The sequence below is a fragment of the Haemaphysalis longicornis genome, unplaced genomic scaffold (genome assembly GCF_048455015.1).
Source record: "Haemaphysalis longicornis isolate Haplotype H1 unplaced genomic scaffold, Haemaphysalis longicornis Haplotype H1 scaffold_10, whole genome shotgun sequence".
Lineage (NCBI taxonomy): Eukaryota > Metazoa > Arthropoda > Arachnida > Ixodida > Ixodidae > Haemaphysalis > Haemaphysalis longicornis.
Genome location: NW_027526204.1, coordinates 71,307,055 through 71,323,683, shown reverse-complemented (window position 1 = coordinate 71,323,683; position 16,629 = coordinate 71,307,055). Strand labels below are relative to the sequence as shown.

Sequence of the window (16,629 nt, the reverse complement as noted above, 5' to 3'; positions counted from 1 at the left end):
GACGCTCCCGCCGCGCTTTCAGCCGATGGACAGGCGCGGTGATTTCTTGTTATTTTCTTGTTATTTTCTTTGCAGTAGGTTAGCTTAGAGAGAGACCATTCACAGTTTTTTTTGCATGGGTCCTTGGAACTTGGTTATGACGCATGAGTTTATTTAAGATGGTAACACGGCTTTTATTTTTTTAAACATACTGCACGCCCTTTCGCGCCCAGGAGGAATATGGTTCATGTTTTCGGCATATAGATAATTTAGAAACTTGATAAAAATATAATGAGCATACAAATGGGTAGAAGTAGAGTAGAGTTAGAATCAAGGTAAACTAGAAATAACGCCCGCGCTATATGCGCTATATATTTCAGCAAGAAATGAGTAAAATAAGTTGTAATCATCAATAACCTTGCCCAGCACAATTTTGGAAGCGTAAAAGCACTTTGCGAGCTCAGAAACTTATCTGAACTATTTGAGGCGGGCGAGGCTTATAGCCCGGGCAGGGACGGACGGCCATTTTTATCGCCCATCTGAGAAAAATAGTCGTTTGTCGTGCTCCTACGAAAAAACGAAATAAACAACCTCAACTAAGCATGCTTTTATCAGTTGTACCATGCCTCAAGAGCCCAGCGGAATGCCTTTGCTGTAATTGCAAGACGCGAGGGTACACACTTCGCCTGCTCAGGAAGCTGGTGAGGGTGCCGATAAGTTACCGTCCGCGGAAACTTCTCGCGCACGCGCAGTCGACTCCCGCAAGCACGGTAGACCGTAACGTAAACACGGTGACGCTATGCTAAAACAAGTTAACGTTCGCGGTAACTCTCGCAGTAACTTTTTTTATCTCGTAAAAAACGTATTGGTATACATTTAGATCGTTCGTAGAGGCGTTAACTTAGTGCGCGAAAAATCGTCGCGTGCGTTCGTTCTTTGTTTGCGATTTAGGTCGCTGAAGGTTTGACGACTGGGGCCTTATTAGAGAGTTTTAGCATATCGTTACCATGTTTACAGTACCGTTTACAAGAGTCGACTGCGCAGCGCGAGAGTTACCGCGAACGGTAACTCACTGGCACAGGCTTCACCGTCGCCAGCGGCTTCCGGTAACACGGTAAACAGTAACGCAAATACCGTAACGATATGCTAAAACTGCCTATTCTTGACGCTGTTGATTAACCGTTCAAAGTGAATTACCGGAAGCTTTGTCTGATTGGCTTTCAGTAATGGTCACGTGCTTCCGGTTGACAAAGCAGTTGTGTGTGCTTTCGTCATTTTGACGTTTCATGACGTTTACTGGCGCCAGTTCTAAACTTTGCCTTATTTCTTTGCACTGCAAGCGCGTAATTCTTGGCCGGCAATGAGAAACTAGACGAAATGCACCGGGCTTGTCTTTGCTATATAACAACAATTCGGGTTGTATCTCACGTTCTCTTTGTGATTGGCTGAGAAGACGTGAAGTAATACAGTTGGCGGGAATGCTCACGTGACACATTGGAAACTTCAGCCAGAGTAAAAGTGACGCATTGCTACGCAACAGATTGTAAATGGCTGCTGCTGTCGCCGTGAAATAGCGCAAAAAATTCACCCGCATGTCCCCGAAGGGGAGCATGGGGAAGTGCGAATGCACGGGTGATGCTATGAGGGGGAGTTATGTTGAACTGTGTTGGCATTCGCCCGTTAGTTGCATTTAACACCCCCGCGTGATCAAGTGGGGATTCACACACCCCGTTAGTCGTTCTCTGGAAATCTTGGTGAATTAAAGTGTATGTTCGAGGAGATCACACACACACGCAAGTAAAGTGAAACGACAGTATTCTTTATTCAGCACTTGTTGGTGTTGTCGTTGTAGTTGACGCTCATTATGACCGCCTTGTGGTCACTGAAATGTACGGTCAAGAGTTGTTGCAAGACCGCGCGTATCAGACAGTTCCTCGCAAAGGCCAGGTCGATGTAGCTGCCGTTGATGGTGGTGGGAGCCTCTAGCGGTAGGCACGTCATGGAGTGGTTGGCGAGCATGTAGCCCTTTCGCACGTCCACGTTAAAGTCCCCAACAACCACGACCGGGTTCGAGGGCTTTACGCGCCTGGCCACACTCTCCATCGCCGCGTCCACGTATTCGACGACGTCGTCGCGCGAGATGTTTGGCGCGAGGTAGAGGGTGACGACCACGATTCCGTCGCCCGAGTACGCGTCGGTGTAGACGGCACTGTACGGCGACTCGTCCCTGACCGGCGAGGTGGACACGGCGTGCGACACGAGGTTCGCGTAGACGTGACCGACGAGGTAGACGCCGCAGTACTCGCCCCGACTTCCGCTCCTGGCGAAGCAGCAGTCGTCGATGGGGAAGTGGGAATGCACGAGTGATGCGAAAGAATTCTTCTTGGCCAATCGCCCTAAGTGGGTATGTGCTAAAGAAATTAGGAACTCTTCTTGGCCAATCGCCCTAAGTGGGTATGTGGTGCGGATGGACGGACGGCGGTGGACGCGTGATTCAGGGTCGCTTAAGAAGTGCATTCGCACTTAAAAAATTCACCGACTTTCCGCGCCGTGAAATCTCCGTGAATTTGCAGCAGGCGCAGTTTCGCACGTTGTGTGATTTAGAACTGTTTCTAGCGAAAGAGTTTTGGCAGCTTCCAGGTCAGAGATAGCAGAGCATGAAAATAACGTACTGTATTTTGTTGTTATGCTTGGCGTTGAGTTTGGCGTAACAGCAACATAAGAGGGCAGTACAAGCCTCTCCATTACAAAGAATCCAACGCATGGCATTTGTCCACACTCCTCCCAGTAAACTGGTGGGTCACATGATCGCTTTCAAGAGAAAAAAATGACTAAGAGAACTGTCTGTTTCATTCATTACTTCGCTGATTGAGTTCGACCTTGACGAATGAGTGAGAGAGAGAGAGAGAAAAACACTTTATTGATGAGACACCAGGTTCAGGTTGGGGGGGTAGCCTCAGCCCAAATGGCCGAAGCGACCTGTAGTGCCCGTTGCGTCAGGGTCCGTTGATCCACGAGGCAAGAGCTACCCAAGGCCTCGGCAGGCTCCGCCGTTTTGAGGCGTAGCGTTCCGCTGTATTTACCTCGTCATACAACCGATGATCGCGGCGGCCTTTTTCTGTGATCACGCCATAAACTTGTAAAATAGCAGCAGAAGATAGCGTGGCGGCGGTGACGGCCGGGAAGGTGATAACACAACAAAGCTTGCATTGAAGCAGAGAGCTCAACTATGCCACTAAAAACGATTGGAACAAATAGATAGATACGGTAAAAAGATTGTCGATGTTTTAAGTGCGAATGCACTTTATAAGCGACCCCAAACCATCCACCGCCGGCGGCGGCGGCGGCGGCGTCCGCAGTGCTCCTGTATATTTAAAAAAGAAACAGCATCCGGCGCCAGGTTTCGATCCGAGGACTTTGCGGCCGCAGCGCGACGCTCTACCGACCAAGCCACGGACGCGACGGTGATATCAGTGTTAGTGACGCGCCTTATATCTTTAACGCATTCAAACTACGTCGTCAGCGGCGTGCGTTGGCGACTCAGCGGCGTTATAGCGGCTTGATAACTGCGTGGTGTACACGGGATACTACAAACCCGATGGAAGAGATGGAAGAGAAGGCGGCGAGGCGGTGGGCTGCGGGGGCCGAGCGCAAGCGCCGCAAGCGGGCCGACAACCGTGCATTCGCACTTTCACATTCTCCCCCTCGGGGAAATGCGGGGGAATTTTTTTTTTAAATGCAGAGCATTTTAGTAACTCACGATGTCACCCGCGTTGGCGTCCGTAGTCCGCATCACTACGTAGTCCGCACCCTACACTATATAAAGAAATAATACCTTCCGGCGCCAGGTTTCGATCCCACGACTCTGCGGGCGGAACGCAAGGTACACGGCACTTTGCCGACTGATCCACGGAGCCGACACAAAATGGAAGGTTACGCACGCGAATTATATCCTTGACTCATTCAACCGTCGGCCACAGGTGCGCCCTCTCCTCCGCGTCCTCCTCGCCTTCTCTCCGCTCGCAACACCCTCTCTCGCCGCGTTCGGTTCACGTTCATGTGGTGGCGCGATTTCGGCGCTATAACACTCTCTCGCGAAGGGCATTGGATTGAATTCGATTGTATTGGATTGGATTAGCTTGGCTTGGCTTGGCTTGGATTGGATTTGGATTGGGTTGGATTAAAGTGGATTGTGTTGGATTGTGTTGCGTCATAGCCGCGCCACGTTGCGTCGTAGCCTCTCGACGTTGCGTAATAGCCGCGGCAGGGGGTTCACGGCACGTTTCACGTTTCACCATCGACTTCATCGACAATGTCTACGCTGGAAGACAACAATTACAACAACAACAACCAATACGTAATCCATAAGACTTGCAGGCACGCCCCCCGCGGAAATGCTCTGCATTTGATTGTGCCCCTCGCGAGGGGGATGTTTTGATTTTTAGCTTAACACCCGCCGCGCTCGCTTTTGGATCAACGTCACTTGATCGCCTTGTGGTTTTGACGCCAATTTTAAACTGAGAAAAATGTGTTTCTCTTGCCAACCTCAGCTGCCACCCTAATTTTTATAATACATACCAAGTGGTTTGATATCTCTTATACGCAATACTTGATAGCTGGGTTGTGATTTTTATGAGCTAAGCGTCAAATTACACTGCATGTCTTACTTATACGTGCATCACGTGACTGATTGCTTACGTTGTGCTTACGCAAAAAAAAAAAAAAAAAAAAAACATGTCGAATTCACAGCGCATTTGTGCAGTCGATAATAGGGCCCATGGACGCTCTTTCAGCGACGATTGGACGCACTTTCAGCGTTCGCGCTTCTCTCACCTTTCTTTAGGAAGGGACGGTCAATTTTTTTTCGATGGGAGGAATATTTTATTTTTCGCAGAGGCTTGGATCTGGGGTGGCCCTCACTCTTTCAATCACCTGCACTCGGGGACTCGCACCTGCGGGCTGTCCCAAGTGAACGGCTCCTGTGGCTGAAGGGAAGGCCAAGCAATTGCCGCGGACGTACCCGGAAACAAAGAAAGTCCGAGGCAGTGCGCTCAGAGAGGCTGTTATCGGTGTAAAGTGGTGTAAAGTGGTGTAATTGGTGTAAAGTGGTGTGAAGCGAGGGCAGGGCCGAGTAGCGAAGGCTCAGTGTACTGCCGAGTGCTCTAGCCGACCGAGATAGCGAGCGCGAGGGTGGTCTTCCCGACGACCAAAGAAGACGAGGAATGTGCTTAGGACAGTTTATTTAGCCAACGTTCTCTCGTGTTAATGGCGCGATTTAGATGGAGATGCTTCGCTGAAACCAGGGCGTAAGGCTAGTGGACACGTGGATCAGGGTCAAGCACGACATCCTCCTTAGCATTGTGGTTTATGCTGCATGGTGCTGGAATAGCATGGCATAAAAAGAGAGGAAAGAAAACAGACAAATCGGCAGCAGACGGCGCAAAAAGTTGGGGAAGCACAACGACAAGTTCTTTAAACCATGATGTGCCTTGGTTCGACGGGTTTGTTGGGAAAGCGACGCGAATGCGTCGAATTGCGGCCCAAATTTTCTGTAGGTAGAGTCAGAACTATCTGCGATCAGTCATCTTGGAGCGGTATGCAACAGAAAAAGAAGTGGGCTACGAATGGTTGGGGAGACATCAGTGGGGTGTCTGGGGACGCGCAGCTGATTAAGGAGGACGCCCCTGATCGGATTCCTAAGGGACTTACTACTAATTTATGGCTTAACGGGGCCATGGAGACACAAATCAAGTTTGTCTTATTCGAAATATTTCGTGTTTAATTGTGCCCCAGCCCTTATCCGACACCAAAGGATGCCGTATTCACGGAGAAATTAATCAATTTAGGTTAAAATTTTGATTCTCCCGCCAAATCGTGTGTTTTCGTGACGTCTGCCATGAAATCACAAGGGGCCTCTTCGATTTACAGTCTCGGGCTCACCGCGGACTCCCCGAGAAGCAGTCCAACATTCGATTTTCCCGTGTATCCCTATGGCTTCGGGGAATCCTCGGACTACCCGCGGGCAGCCCGCGGGGAGCCAGAAGTGGAAAATCGAAGAGGCCCAAGGGCGGTTACTGACAGGAACTTCCAGTGCGTCATGACGCTCTGCAGCCTTGCTTGCCGTCAGCCCTCCCAGATGGCGCTTGCATACTGAGCCGCGCCCGCTGTCCACTGTTGCTTTGTTTTTGACCGTATTTTCCCATGGCTTGTTTTTGTTACGGTAGAAAGTAATCGATCGTGAAACATGGGGTATACTCGACAAACACGGTCACGTAAGCCAATTGCGTCGCTTACGCCAATAGGTCAGTGTAGTGTAAGACAACTCCAAATCGGCGGATTGCTGTACAGCTAAAACAAGCATAGTGCGCGCAGTACCAATAGCAGTGCGTATTGGTACTTCTATGTTTACGTGTATTTTGTAACATTCATTGTTTACCCCAGCATTTTTACTGCAGTAGAATGAATATACATTACATTTAAGCGCAAATAGCTCGTTCGCAAGTGTATGTGACCTGCTTAATTTGCGTTTGCTTTTGCCGGCCTCAGCCAATCGCACAGCTGGGCACATGACACCATAGGTTCTGTTGCGGGAAATGAGATAGTGGGTCGCATGACTGTTCCATTTTTTCCTAATTATAGAGCTTATTTGAGCGGAGTGCGTTTTAAAAGTGCACGTCAGTATGATTCTAACGAGGAAATCTTTCGAATGAAACCAACTTGTGTCTTGTCTGCATGGCCCCTTTAAAAACCATCCTGCACCAATACGAAAAGCTTTTCAGTTTCATAGAAATGTTCCTATAACGGCCTAGTTTGCTTATTTTATGAATATACCACATCTTTAGTGAAATAAAAATAAACAAGAAATTCTTGTTAGTTTATCTTTATCTATTCCATCATAGATGGCGCAACCTGTCTAGCAAAAAAAAGTTTTATCTCTTTATTTCAGTACAGAGGTGACATTTTTCCCAAATAAGCAAACTATAGGCCATAAGGAACATTTTCTTGAAAGTGTAAAACTTCTTGCACTGGAGCAGGGTGGTTATTAAGCGCGTGGGTCATGAGTTAATAAGCCCCCACAGGCATGTGGTCGTGTGAGCCGCCCTGAAATCGGTGGGGAACCACCAGGCAATCTTCGACCAGCCTCCCCTTTTCAGCTACTATCTCTCGGCACTGCCCACCTGCGGGCGAGTCTCACACAGAAGAGCATGGTCTGGTCGCCATCGACAAATCCCAAGCGGCACATCTCGCCGTAGTCGTGCGAGCCGCAGTGCTCGTAGCCTTCGTCCCTCAGCGAGTTGCGGCTCCGCCTCGAGACGGTCCACGTTGGTACGATGAAGTCTGACGACGCGGCCGTTTCGGCTCTCGCTGGACTCGTGTTTTCCCGATGGCGCAGCGCGAAGAAGCGGCAGCCTGCTCTGGTCCTGGGGCGTGCCGGGCTCACGGACGCCAGTGTCCACGGGTTCAGAGTCTCCCTGGTCTGGTCGGCGGCGGCGTAGACGTGCAGCGTGGACATGTCCTCGAGGAGGAAAATCTTCACGTAGCAGGTGCCGTCGGGAGCCTGCGTTCTAGACGCCCAGGTCTCGGGGTCCAATGGCGCCGACAGCGTCTCCTCGGCGGCGTGTTCCGCCCCGGTCTTCTTGAACGCGACCAGGTAGGAACACTGCTCGCGGCGCTCGTTGAGTCGTTCGCGGGCACTCCTGATGAGAGCTGAGAACCTTCCCAGCATCCCCGGTATTGACCTCAGCGAGGCTCGACCTTCGCTCGTCGCCGTAGCCGCTTCGCCCTCCGCATGCTGCGCCGAATCTTCGCTTCCGCCTCCTGCGCTCAGCACCAGCCTCGTGAGCAGGTCCTTGGCGTCACTCATCTCGGCGTCCATGAGCGCCGACCTGGTGCCCAGCGCCCGTACGTACTCGAGCAACTCGTTCATCCTCGTCTCCAGCACTGCGAGCACAACGTTTGCGTAGTCAGAATCTGAAACTGTGTGGTTGCGTGGCGTACCTTCTATACGGGCAGGTTCGCGAGTTGAACCGTCGATCTCAGGGGTTGCATTTTCGATTGAAGGGAGGAATTTTATGCATTTTTATGTTTCTGTTGTTTTTTTCTTCCTTTTATCTGCTTCTTGAAATCATCGTGCACTGTCTTATTGTTACTTTGTTATGAAGCTGTACCAAATTCGATTAATGCCTTCGAACCGTTAAAGGGGCCCTACATAGGCTTCCGAAGGTCACCATTTCAATCGCGCAATTGCTACCCTATACCAAATATTACACCACTGCGTAAAGCAGGGGCTGCAAAAACACGCAGAAAAGATCTTTTCTTTCTTTCCCTGTTTATCTACCGCTTCCTCGCCGCCATAGTGCTGCGCTCTGACGTTCGGCAGAATGCTCTGACGAAGCCTCTATGACGCACGAAGCACTGAACAGTATGGCGTCGCTATTGGTGAGCTCCATTAAATGCTGTAGGTAATCCGCGTTCCGGGCTCTGGGGAAGCGCTGGGGCGGTTCCTGCGAGCGCATCGCTCCGGCACCGGCGGCACGGCGTATTAGTAGGGACGAATGTCGATAGTCGCTTTCCGTCAGGCGAGACTACTTGAGTTTGTAGATATAGCGCGTCGTTTACAATAACGCTGAAAAACAGGGAGACTGTCTGTAGGCGGAAACGCCGCTACACGCGCGACTGCGGCAAGCATCTGCCTGCACAATCTGTCAACAAGGAGCCCACTCTGCGGTGTGCACGACACGGCATACGCCGCAGCATACGTGTGCCCGCCCGCCAGAGGGGAACTTTTTTCTCAAAGTCAGTTTGCAAATACGTGTAAGGGGGTGATAGTTCAGCGAAAGATAGCGCTGGTGATCGTCGTCGGCGCGGCTTTGTAAAAAGGTGACTGTATAACTTCGGCGATGATAAGCCTTTTCTGAGTCTGGACCTCGGATGGACCTGTTCGCTGCCACAGCGCCGCATGCGGAAACGCTATCGTGTCGCTAGTCGTCGGCGTAAATCTTGAGCATGTTGTGGTTGCCCCCCCCTGTCTGGCCTTCAAACGCTCGTTTCCCCTATTACGGGCCCACGCGACCATGGCCGAGGCGAGGAGCACGGCCGCCGGGCAGTTCTAGCGGGGCGACAGGCCCCGCTCGGCAGTTGTGGAAGGAGCCTGTGCGTCGGCTGCTGAAACAAAAGCGTGACGTACCGCCGAGCGGAGCCAATGGCTGCGCGCATCTCAAACCTTGCAACCTTACTCTGTTTGTCTAGGTGGTCTTCCGCCTGGTCGGTGACGTCACAGTTTTCACAGTGCTTTGGAGTCGTGATAAAAGGGCAAGAGCTTCATAATGAACGATAACTCGTTTAATACTCAACGCTTTTCAACAATTTGTGCGGCAGGAGGTTACTTCGATGGTACTCCAGCGATTGCGCACATAAAATCGCAACTTTTGGAACCCTGTTTAGGGCCCCTTTGAGGTTAAATAAATGAAATGCAAGCAAATGTTTATGCGCGCTTTATTTCTGTGCACGTTGAAGAGCTGCTTGGAAATTAACCCGTAGCCTCTCGCAACGGTGCCCTTAACAGGTGAGTCAAGTTGAACCGTGTGCTGTAAGCTCGATGCCTTTGAAGCTTCTGCCGAGAGCCAAACCAAAATGACTGCAGCGAAACGCCTCACAACCGAATGCCTGCCACCTAATTCCTGGGCCCATCTGCCGTGCCTTCCGGCACATTTTTTTGTCCTTTGCCCGCTAACGTTGTTCGCGCTAGCCCTATCCCGGCGATGCCTATTTTCTGCCGCACCCACGTGAAAGGCAGTACTAACCTGCCAGGGTATCTTGCGACGTACAACTTCCCGCGGCTTGAAGGCTGGAGGGATCGCTCCTGGCATCGTTGGGGACAGCAGCGTCTCGTCCGTGCTGCCGTCGCCTCTCTGGAGAAAACGCCGGCAGGCAGCCGGCGCGGTAGTGTGCCGGAAGCTGGGTCCGCGTCTGCATGACGTGGCAACGAGGACACATGACCGCGTGGAAGGCGCAGTCCTTTTCGAAGTGGTCCAGCAGACCCCGCACGGGTCCCGCGTAGTCGCAGCCGCTGGGGGCGTTCCAGCATCTCACCTGGAAAGACAGCCGAAGCAACCGAAAAAGTCTTAATCAAAGGCAGCCAAGGTAACCAAAAAAGTCTTAATCAAAGGCAACGAAAGTAGCCAAAAAAGTCTTAATCAAAGGCAGCCAAAGTAGCCAAAAAAGTCTTAATCAAAGGCAGCCAAAGTAGCAAAAAAATGTCTTAACCAAAGGTAGCCAAAGTAGCCAGAAAAGTCTTAATCAAAGGCAGCCAAAGTAGCCAAAAATGTCCTAATGAAAGGCAGCCAAGGTGACCAAGAAAGTCTTAATCAAAGGCAGCCAAAGTAGCCAAAAAAGTCTTAATCAAAGGTAGCCAAGGTAGGCAAAAAGTCTTAATCAAAGGCAGGCAAGGTAACCAAAAAAGTCTCAATCAATGGCAGGCAAGGTAACCGAAAAAGTCTCAATCAAAGGCAGCCAAAGTAACCAAATAAGTCTTAATCAAAGGCAGCCAAGGTAACCAAAAAAGAAGCAAAGCACATCGATACAATTAAAACGGAGAAAAAAAAATGGAACCTAAAACGCCGTTGTATTTACAGGACAGATGTATTTACAGGGCAGAAAAATTGGACATGAGAAAGAAAAATCTCTACGATAATTCCAATTCTCTATATTCTCTTTTTCTCTATATTCTCTTTTATTCTCTATACTACAGCAGGTTGCTTGAGAACTAAGAGCGTTGGGGGGAAGTATACGCAAAATGATGAGGTATGCGTGTTCTGCGCCAAAGAAACAAACTATGAGGCACATAGGTAGTGTTGGAATGTGATTGCTCGGCTTCCGAAGCCCTAGGATACAAAGGTAGCACAGAGGGAGGGAACTTCAAGGCTGTAGAGGTGACTAAAAGAAGACTGGAATGCTGGTGGAAGAAGAACAGAGAGGGGAATATTGCCTATGACAGCTACCACCTGTAGCAGAGAAAATGTATTTTGAGCCTGCCCTAAGAGCAGCGCTAGGATTAAACCAGTATGACAATATGGATATATTAGGTCCTTTGGTGAGATAACATGTCATCAACCCGTTACAAAGGGTATTCAATCAATCAATCAATCAATCAATCAATCAATCAATCAATCAATCAATCAATCAATCAATCAATCAATCAATCAATCAATCAATCAATCAATCAATCAATCAATCAATCAATCAATCAATCAATCAATCGATCAATTGGTCAATTAATCGGTCAATAGATCGATTGGTCAATCGATTGGTCAATCGATTGGTCGGTCAATCGATCGATCAATCAATCCATCGAACAATCAATGCATTGTAAGGTTTCAATCAATCTGGCACATCGGTCACGACTTTCGGTAAACGTTACTCTTTTCGCGAAGTTGGAAGTTTAGGAGCGCCACTACAGTTACGCCTTCTGTTATACGAGCGGAAGACCTTAAGCGACCTAAAACATACCGAATCGCTATTATCAGCAATGTGTTTAGAAAAAAAAAAATTAAACATAGAAATGAAATTAAGCAAGGAAAAAAAGAAAAGCGAAGAACTATATAAGCCTGCTAGGGCTCGAACCCAAGCCACAGCGCCAATACTCAGTACTCTTTTTCAAGGCCCCAGAGCCCGAACTGTGGGCTTGTATTAGCAGGCGCTCAAAAGGATATCGCGCGCAGTGACATCACACATGTCACGTGGGTGCTCTGTGCAGCGAAGCGTTTGGAAACACGTGTCCCGGGCGGCCACTTTCAGAGGGCGCACCCGAACATTCTGTCGACATCTAAAAGCGACGGCTGAGGCCTCAAGCTCAATTTCTGCTATGCGGAAGCTACCTCTTACAAACCTGTGTCACGTGGCCACGAGCGGGCAGCCTTGCCCCTTATGGTTGCCAGCCTTCGCGTTCGTTCCGGCGAAAGCCCTGAGCTCGGCTCCCGTGTTTTCTGTACAGGCCATTACCTTTGTGCTTTGGTACTGTTTCCAGGGTGATAAATACCAGAGATTCATTGGATGTGTTCCAATTTTCAATTTTCAGTGTGTGTCAATTTTTTGTATTGTCAGTGCAACATGTCAGCCCACGTGTTTTTTGTGTGAGTGCTTTGTTTCTGCCGCAGTTATGTTCACTTACATTTCCTGTTTTCTTCTGTAACCCACTCCCTCTACAATGCGTAAGCGCTTGAGGGTGTGTAAAATAAATAAATAAATAAATTGAATCGCATACAAGTAAGAATCTGGTTCTCACCGTGTTATTTCTTCTTGGTGAGAACGACAGTTCTATTGACAACTACAGGGTCCAGTCCTATATATATATGCATGCGAGCAACGTGTCAGGGAAATACAGGGGCCTTCAAGCTCACATAAAGGATAAGAACCCTTTGACCGTCTACGTTCTGTGCTCCGCTCACAGTCTTAACTTGTTGACGCATGAAGTATGGATTGCTGGGTTGAGGCAGTAAAGTTGTGTGGCATTCTTTGCCGAGTGCCCCCACAGCCAGGACTGTGGAATGCCCTGCATTTCCACAAAAATGAAGATCTAGCAGAAGTAACACCTTTAATCTTTATAATAGCATGAATTGAGATAATTGGTCAACAGTATTTCGAAAAACCAAAAAACAAGAAATAATACAAGAAATAAAACTTTCATGATGGTGATGGTTGTATTTTTATGGCGCTAGGCCAACTAGGGCCTGTGAAAATAAAAATTTCACAAAGATGATGTGACAAAATAAAAAAAATATGCATCTTTTTCATTTTCCCTAAAAACCGAAAATTAAACAAAAAACGTCCGCAAGCGAACTTTGGAAATACGAAAAAAAATTGTAAGCGGACCAACTCTGAAGTACATCTGCCTTGCGTCTTCGAAAAAAATCAGCATAATTAGCGAAGTAAACGCCCTTAATCGCTGCATAAATTTACATCACTGCGAAAAAGAAATAAAGGTTTTTTTCTACGGCGTCAGAAACAAATTCCCCGCATTTCCCCGAGGGGAAGAATGTGAAAGTGCGAATGCAGGAGTTGAATTTGCGCGGTTCGGTAATGTTCGCGAAAGAGAGATCACACACACACACACACAACTACAAAGAAAGAAAGATGCATTTATTCACAGACACCTATTTGTGTTGTCGTTGTACTTGATTGCTAGAGCGGATCTCAGCTTTGAAATTTCGTGTCAGTACTCCTTTAAGCGGGTGCATTAGCCCTTCTCACGCCCGATTCCTGCCCAATCCCCCACGTGGGTATGTGCCATGCACAGACACCTATTTGTGTTGTCGTTGTACTTGATTGCTAGAGCGGATCTCAGCTTTGAAATTTCGTGTCAGTACTCCTTTAAGCGGGTGCATTAGCTCTTCTCACGCCCGATTCCTGGCCAATCCCCCACGTGGGTATGTGCCATGTCAGCGGCCAGGCAGCGCGCGCCCATCTACCCCCGTTGCAAAGGAAGACGAGGAGATTCCTGGCCAATCCCCCACGTGGGTATGCTATGCGGACATCGCCGGTGGACGCAGGTTCAGGGTCGCTTAAGAAGTGCATCGCACTTAACAGCATAGATTAAGGGGACAACCTGGTGCTGTGAAAAGCCCCTCGAACACAATGGTGTCTCGGCGTGCAGAGAATTGCAAACAAATTTTTGTCAATTACCAACGCATCCAGACTCGTCTGCGTCCACTGGCGCAGACAGACATTTGCAGTGAAGCACTGTCTATTCTGAACGATATGTCCAGTCTGGTAACATATATATACTTCATGGCTCCACTTTTGCATAAGATTCGGCATCCGATAAGGCGACTGTTGCACTCTAGAAACCTGGATTATATCAGCCAACGGCTGTGTACATGCTGAATTCTTGAAACAGTTTCGCGAAATCTCTGCAACCCCAATTCTAAGTTCTGATATAAGGTCAAATTCACTGAGGGTAGACCAAATCATCATCATGAACGCATTAGCTCCACTTCAGAGAAACTTTTAGCAGAAAGTAAACTTAATATATGACATACGTCATCAGGAAGTTCGAAATATGGACGTTCCATTCATTTGTAGGCAACGTTAGCAGAGCGCTATGTGCTCGAAGGTCTTCGCCCACCAGTCGCTGCCAGAAGTAACACTGTATACATTGCTTCTCAATGAAGTTCATCGCGATGGCGACCTGGTAAATCAAACCAGTACAAGGGCGATCTTGACTACACTTCTCCGGCTGAAGTTGTTCAGTCCTTTCACTGTATACTTGGGGAGTTTCAGTTTCCAAAATAGATGCGCCAGCGGGCTGCTGAAAATGTTACAGCAAAAATACATTGTATGCGCTTTTTCAAATGTTTCCATTGCACTTGGTTAGACGTAACCATTCCTGTCATAAACTCCGAAACTGAATGCCGCTTTTTAGTATTGTCTTTATTTAAACACTCCTTGCCCTGTACTCTCGTCAAGAGCAAATTAATTTGCCCTCATGTTGATAGAAAGGAACCAGCTGGGAGATACTTATTGTTACGAAGAAGTATGTGATTAGTGATTTTTAAAAGCCGCGAGACGCCGTTTTATACGTTACATTTTTTCCTGTTTTAGCATACTGATAGTTTCTCTCACTAGCTTGTTTCTGATGAACGCGGGAAAAAATGTTCTTTGTTCCCATTTCGCCGCAAGTTTGTAGTTTTAGTGCGGCACGATTGCTTTCTATTTAAACGTGAAACCATTGCACATGGATGCTGTGGTTACTTAAACGTTCAAAGGTAGCGACTGCAGATGCGTTTTGTTGAATTTTATGCATTTATAACTTCGAGTTTTAATGGTAAATAAATTCGTTTCTTGCTTTGAAAAAAATTCTCTTCTGTTCCTTTGCCGGAGTTGACTGCCGATCGGGCACTCGATTAATTGAATTTGTGATGGACTGGCGATTAAGCCTTACTAACGTGTGCATCTGATAGAAACTTAAATTCTCATTCAGCCGCGCTTTATGAGACACCGGAGAGCGTACTCTCTATGAATACTGCGTACCATGAAGCCGAACGAAGTTTAGCACATCCACAATTCACGTTTTACATTTACGAGTCCGAATGCGCAGAACTCTCAAAACTCGCCTTCAGTATACCTTGGCCGTGATGACGTGCTCCGGGCGGATAACGTTCCAGACGATCTGCTCAGGGAGGAAGGGCCTATCGTCGAGCAGGCAGCACCCGCCACCGTCCCCTCCTATGAGGCTGCCCTCGAAGCAGGACTCGCACAGCACGTGCGAGCAGGGCAGGGAAGCCGTCCTGCGGGGCATGACGCCGCACAGGCTACACACCAGCGACCGCTCCAACGGGTCCCGCAACTGCATGGGCCGCCAGTCGACTCCTCGCAGGAAGCCGAAGAACCGCACGTTGCCGATGCTCCCGTGTTCGGCGGCCATCTTTGAGCTGACCACTACAACTTCAACCGAGGGCCTCGCTGTGGCGTCGTGGGAACAGGGAGCGCGCTCTCGCTGCATTCGAAGCGTCGTGTGACAACGGCGCCCGCAATTTGACGCAACGCGAAGAGCGTTGTTTTCGCGCCGTCGGCTAAAGGGTGGGTTGGCGAAGGCTGCTTGTGCCATATTGTGTCTACCGCGGTGAGAAACGACTAAGAGCTGCGAATATGCTGACAGGATCCGACGCAAGTCGACTGACGGCGCAGCAGTGAAAGCTGCCTGCCCTAAGCTACGCGCGCGGATTCTGGCGAGAGAGATGGGGAGCAAGAGGAATATATTTAAAAAAATAAAAATGGACGTGTTGAGAATTCCAATGTTCCTTACTATGCCAACCTAGTTCACGTCACCTGAATCACGGAGCAGCGCAAGTAGTAGTAGTAGCCACTTTATTTAGCATTGGGTTCAGGGTATAGGGGGGTGGCGGATGCCCAAAGGGCCCCCGCGACGTCCGGGACTCAAAGCCAACAGTAAAAATAATCATTTTTTTCTTTCTGGCACTGCCGCTGCAAAGACGTATGTATTGTACCACGTATGGGTAAATGGCGCGGGCTTCAGATGACTCCGGCGTAAAAGGACGCCGGAGCTTGGTCATGCGAGCTACATAGTCGTGAGGAGTCGACGACATTACAGGGTATGCCGCGCGAAGCTTCCCACTTCCTTTCAAGAAGGGCAGGCCTTGAGAAACAGCTCTAATTACATCGAGCTCCCCAGCGGCTTAAGTGCTTATTACAAACGCCCCACAACAGCCGGCTAAACGCATAGACTAAAGGCTCACTTAATTTTCTCGTTCGGACGGCGCAGCGGCCATCCCACAAGAATTGATCACTATTCATCTTGAAAACAGGCGCGGAAATACGGTGACTAAAAAGAGAAATACACAGTACTATTCACTATTCAGCTAATATTCGCAGGACTATTCACTATTCAGCTAAACCACTATTCAGCTCTTCGTCCGCACTGCACTATAGAAACCGAACTTTCTAGTGCTAATTGGTGACCAAACGGACAAATGAAGGAAAATTTGACAATCCACATGTGCACGGAGGCTGGTTTTGCTAACCCGATACAACAGAGCATCTTTGCAAAGCAGTTTTTTTAGACATATTGGAAAAGCAATAAAGAGGATCAAAAATGACACTTTCTCGTCAAGATTGCGTTCCCAAACTTCCTTT

The 16,629-nt window shown here is 48.7% G+C and overlaps 1 protein-coding gene across 1 annotated transcript; it reads right to left on the bottom strand.

Annotated features, from left to right (window-relative positions):
* Positions 1-4,867: 4,867 nt before the first annotated feature.
* Positions 4,868-15,595, bottom strand: LOC144158731 (uncharacterized). The gene is made up of 3 exons (XM_077689815.1): positions 15,101-15,595; positions 9,783-10,071; positions 4,868-7,920 (listed from the first exon to the last, which is right to left on the bottom strand). The coding sequence occupies exons 1-3, from the start codon at positions 15,581-15,583 to the stop codon at positions 7,130-7,132; spliced, it is 1,563 nt and encodes a 520-aa protein (XP_077545941.1). The 5' UTR covers positions 15,584-15,595; the 3' UTR covers positions 4,868-7,129.
* Between the last annotated feature and the right edge of the window lie 1,034 nt (positions 15,596-16,629).